This window comes from Mus pahari, chromosome 18 (assembly GCF_900095145.1).
Source record: "Mus pahari chromosome 18, PAHARI_EIJ_v1.1, whole genome shotgun sequence".
NCBI lineage: Eukaryota > Metazoa > Chordata > Mammalia > Rodentia > Muridae > Mus > Mus pahari.
In genome coordinates this window covers 13,163,033-13,166,535 of record NC_034607.1, presented here as the reverse complement: position 1 = coordinate 13,166,535, position 3,503 = coordinate 13,163,033, and the positions used below count along the sequence as shown (strand labels likewise).

Genomic DNA, 3,503 nt, shown 5'->3' with positions numbered 1-3,503 from the left:
AATCTTTAAAAAAAAAAACAAAAAACAGGGTTTTGATGTAGCCCTGGTTGTCCTGGACCTTACTCTGTAGTAGATCAGACTGGCCTTGAACTCAGAGATCAGCCTGCCTCTGCCTCCTGAGTGATGGGATGATAAAAGGGGTGCGCCACCAATGTCTGGCTCTTTGGTCTTTTGTACACAGAGCCATGACAACCCAGGGCCCTGGATGAATCTCTTTTTCTCTTCTCTCCCTCCAGATCTGTGTCCCGGCTCTGTCTGTCTGCTTCATCTTCACGGTGACCATTGGGTTGTTCCCTGCTGTGACCGCTGAGGTGGAGTCCAGCATCGCAGGCACTAGTTCCTGGAGTAAGTGTGTCCCTGTCCCCCCACCAACACCCCTCACCCCCGCACTTCCCTCCCAGGATGGATTCACCCAGAGTCTAAAGCGGAATCGTGGGTGGGGTATGGGCAACCTGGGGCTCCTTTTGCCCAGCTGGATCTACACGGGCCTACTAGACACCCTGCTGCCATTGGTTGGAAACGTCTGAGGCAGAATGAAGAGGCTGAGGCCCAGAGCGGGCCACGCGCTAAGTCTTAAGTCTCTCTCCTAGAAAGCTACTTCATTCCCGTGGCCTGTTTCTTGAATTTCAATGTCTTTGACTGGCTAGGCCGGAGCCTCACTGCTGTCTGCATGTGGGTGAGTTCAGCATGGGCGGTGGGGCTGTGGGATTCAAGTGGCCAGCTGAGGCCAAGAGGGACCCCAAGAAAGTATGGTGGCTGCAGTGTGGCTCTGTGATTGATAGAGGGCTTGCTAGCATGCATGGCCCCTGGGTCCCATCTGCAAAACTACAAGAAGGGAAAATAAGGGGGAAGGGGGTGACCCAGTGGCTCAGCAGGTTAAGAGCACTGACTGCTCTTCCAGAGGTCCTGAGTTCAATTCCCAGCAGCCACATGGTGGCTCACAACCATCTGTAATGGGATCCGATGCCCTCTCCTGGTGTGTCTGAAGACAACTACAGTGTACTCATTTAAAAACAAAAACCCTGCAAGAAGGGAAAAAGACAGTGTACTACTCATAACTTGTGTGTAACTACGTGTACACGTTCATCCGCTTGTTTATCTATCGAGGCAGGGTTTCTGTGTGTGGCTGTCTGGGAATTTACTCTGTAGACCAGGCTGGCCTTGAACTCAGATCTCTTGCCCCCCCCCCGCTTCCCAAGTGCGTGTGCCACCATGACCCAGCTAAGACTTTTCAAATCATGTGTGTGTGAGGGTGTGCGCATGTGAATGCAATGCCCACAGAGGCCAGAAGAGGGCACCAGATCCCCCCCGGAGCTGGAGTTAGAGGAGCTTGTGAGGACTGGAAACTAAACCTGGGTCTTCCACAAGAGCAGGACTCTAACTATTGAGCCGTCCCTGGCCCACGCGTACCGTTCTTAGGTGTGTAGTCTGGCAGAGGTGTGCACGTCATGGCTCCCACCTAGATGGAAAGATACATCCCAGTGCTTGGGGCTGGGCAGTGATACTCAGTCAGTTAAGACTGTTTACCCAGCATCCTTCACGAAGCCCCAGGTTTAACCCACAGCACCTCACAGGGATAGTAGTGCGCACCTGAAACCTCAGCACTTGGGAGCTAGAAACAGGAGGAGCGGGAGTTCAAGGCCATTCTTGGCCACACAGTGAGCTTGAGGCCTGCCTGAAGTTCTCCATGAGAACTTGTCTTTTTTTTTTTTTTTTTTTTTTTTAACTTATTTTATTAGATATTTTCTTCTTTTACATTTCAAATGCTATCCCGAATGTCCCCTATACCCTCCCCCCCACACCCTGCTCCCCTGCCCACCCACTCCCGCTTCTTGGCCTTGGCATTCCCCTGTACTGGGTCATATAAAGTTTGCAAGACCAAGGGGCCTCTCTTCCCAACGATGGCTGATTAGGCCATCTTCTGCTACATATGTAACTAGAGATATGAGCTCTGGGGGTACTGATTAGTTCATATTGTTGTTCCACTTATAGAACCTGTCTTAAAAACAAGAAAAAAATGACATCCCATAGGCACCACTGCGCCCCTAGCAATCAGCACCCCTAAAGATACCCAGGCCTAGAGGTCTTATCCAAGTCCCCAGGGGCCCCAGGAGACCGGGAGGACTGACATACGCGCTGAAGCTTTGCCTGTGCCCGCAGCCTGGCCAGGATAGCCGCTGGCTGCCGGTTTTGGTCGCCTCGAGGATTGTGTTTATCCCCCTGCTGATGCTCTGCAACGTGAAAGCGCGCCACTGCGGTGCGCAGCGGCACCACTTCGTCTTTAAGCATGACGCCTGGTTCATCGCCTTCATGGCTGCCTTTGCCTTCTCCAACGGTTACCTCGCCAGCCTCTGCATGTGCTTCGGGCCCAAGTGAGTCGGGGCCGCGAGGGGATTTGGTGACCTCAGGCAGGGACTTAACAGGGAGATGGCAGTAGGAGAGTCCCTCCCATCTCTAAGCTGCACGGAGCCTGAGCTGCTAGGGTTTGTGAGGGGCAGTGGAGACGAGGGCTTGCTAACGTGCTCCTGCTGAGCTGTGTGGGAAGGGATGAGGCAGGGTGAAAGATGGTCCCTAGACACAGTCTCCCAAGAAGTAGGCTGGGATTGGGAGTGTCGGAAGGTATGCGGGGGGGGGTTGGGGCGGGGCGGGGCCGGGCTAGGTTTGCCTAAGATTACCCTGCCTTTCCTTTTAGGAAAGTCAAGCCTGCCGAGGCGGAGACAGCAGGAAACATCATGTCCTTCTTCCTGTGTTTGGGCCTGGCTCTGGGAGCTGTGTTGTCCTTCTTGTTAAGGGCACTTGTGTGACCCTGTGGGGACAGAAGAACTACACTGCCTGCTTCCTGCTCACTTCCTTCCCTGCCAGGGGCGCGCAGGGGTCGAGAGGGCTGCTCTTCTGACTGACTTCTGCTTTCCTCTGGACCCTGCTGCGCCCAGCTGTCCAGGAACCAGGGATGGCCTGCGGGTGGACTTAGGATTCGGGGTCAGAATGGCAAGGGATCAATGGTCTCTGACCGACAGCTTTGACTCATGCCCGCTTACCCAGGCACGAGAGACTCCAGGACCAAGAGAGATCTGTCCGGCTGCCTGTCACAGGATGGCCTATCACAGGATGGGGCGGAGACGGATGGCTGACTGGTGTCGTGTGACCTGATGTCCCTCCCCTCGCCCTTCTTCCTTCTGTGCCTGTTCCATGTCCCCAGCCCTGGCCATTTTACTGCCTTTTTTTATACTGACAGAAACCAGGTGCCTTCAGAGGCCAACTGATTAAATAAACATTTTTTTTTTTTCTCTCCATAGCTCTGTGCATCCTCCCAAGGTTTAACTAACTCCTTGGAGAGGAGAGAAGGCTGGTTGGCAGCCTGAGTCTAAGGCTTCTGCAATGACCCAAGGCTGGGCCTAGGTATAAGGGGAAGATGGCATCCCTTCAATCCCAGAGGGGCTGCAGCGCCCCCTGCTGGGGCCACAGGGAAGAGACAGGCCTGGAGCCAAGACACCCCACCCAGA

The 3,503-nt window shown here is 54.2% G+C and overlaps 1 protein-coding gene across 2 annotated transcripts in view; it reads left to right on the top strand.

Moving 5' to 3' along the window:
* The window catches only part of Slc29a1 (solute carrier family 29 member 1 (Augustine blood group)), an 11,451-nt gene extending 8,156 nt beyond the window's left edge, over positions 1-3,295 (top strand). For both annotated transcript variants that reach the window (XM_029531500.1, XM_029531501.1), the window contains exons 11-14: positions 237-345; positions 591-676; positions 2,161-2,372; positions 2,693-3,295. In XM_029531500.1, the coding sequence (XP_029387360.1) occupies positions 237-345; positions 591-676; positions 2,161-2,372; positions 2,693-2,804 (519 nt within the window). In that variant the 3' untranslated portion in view covers positions 2,805-3,295. The remainder of the gene's footprint in view (positions 1-236; positions 346-590; positions 677-2,160; positions 2,373-2,692) is intronic.
* The last annotated feature ends 208 nt before the right edge of the window (positions 3,296-3,503 follow it).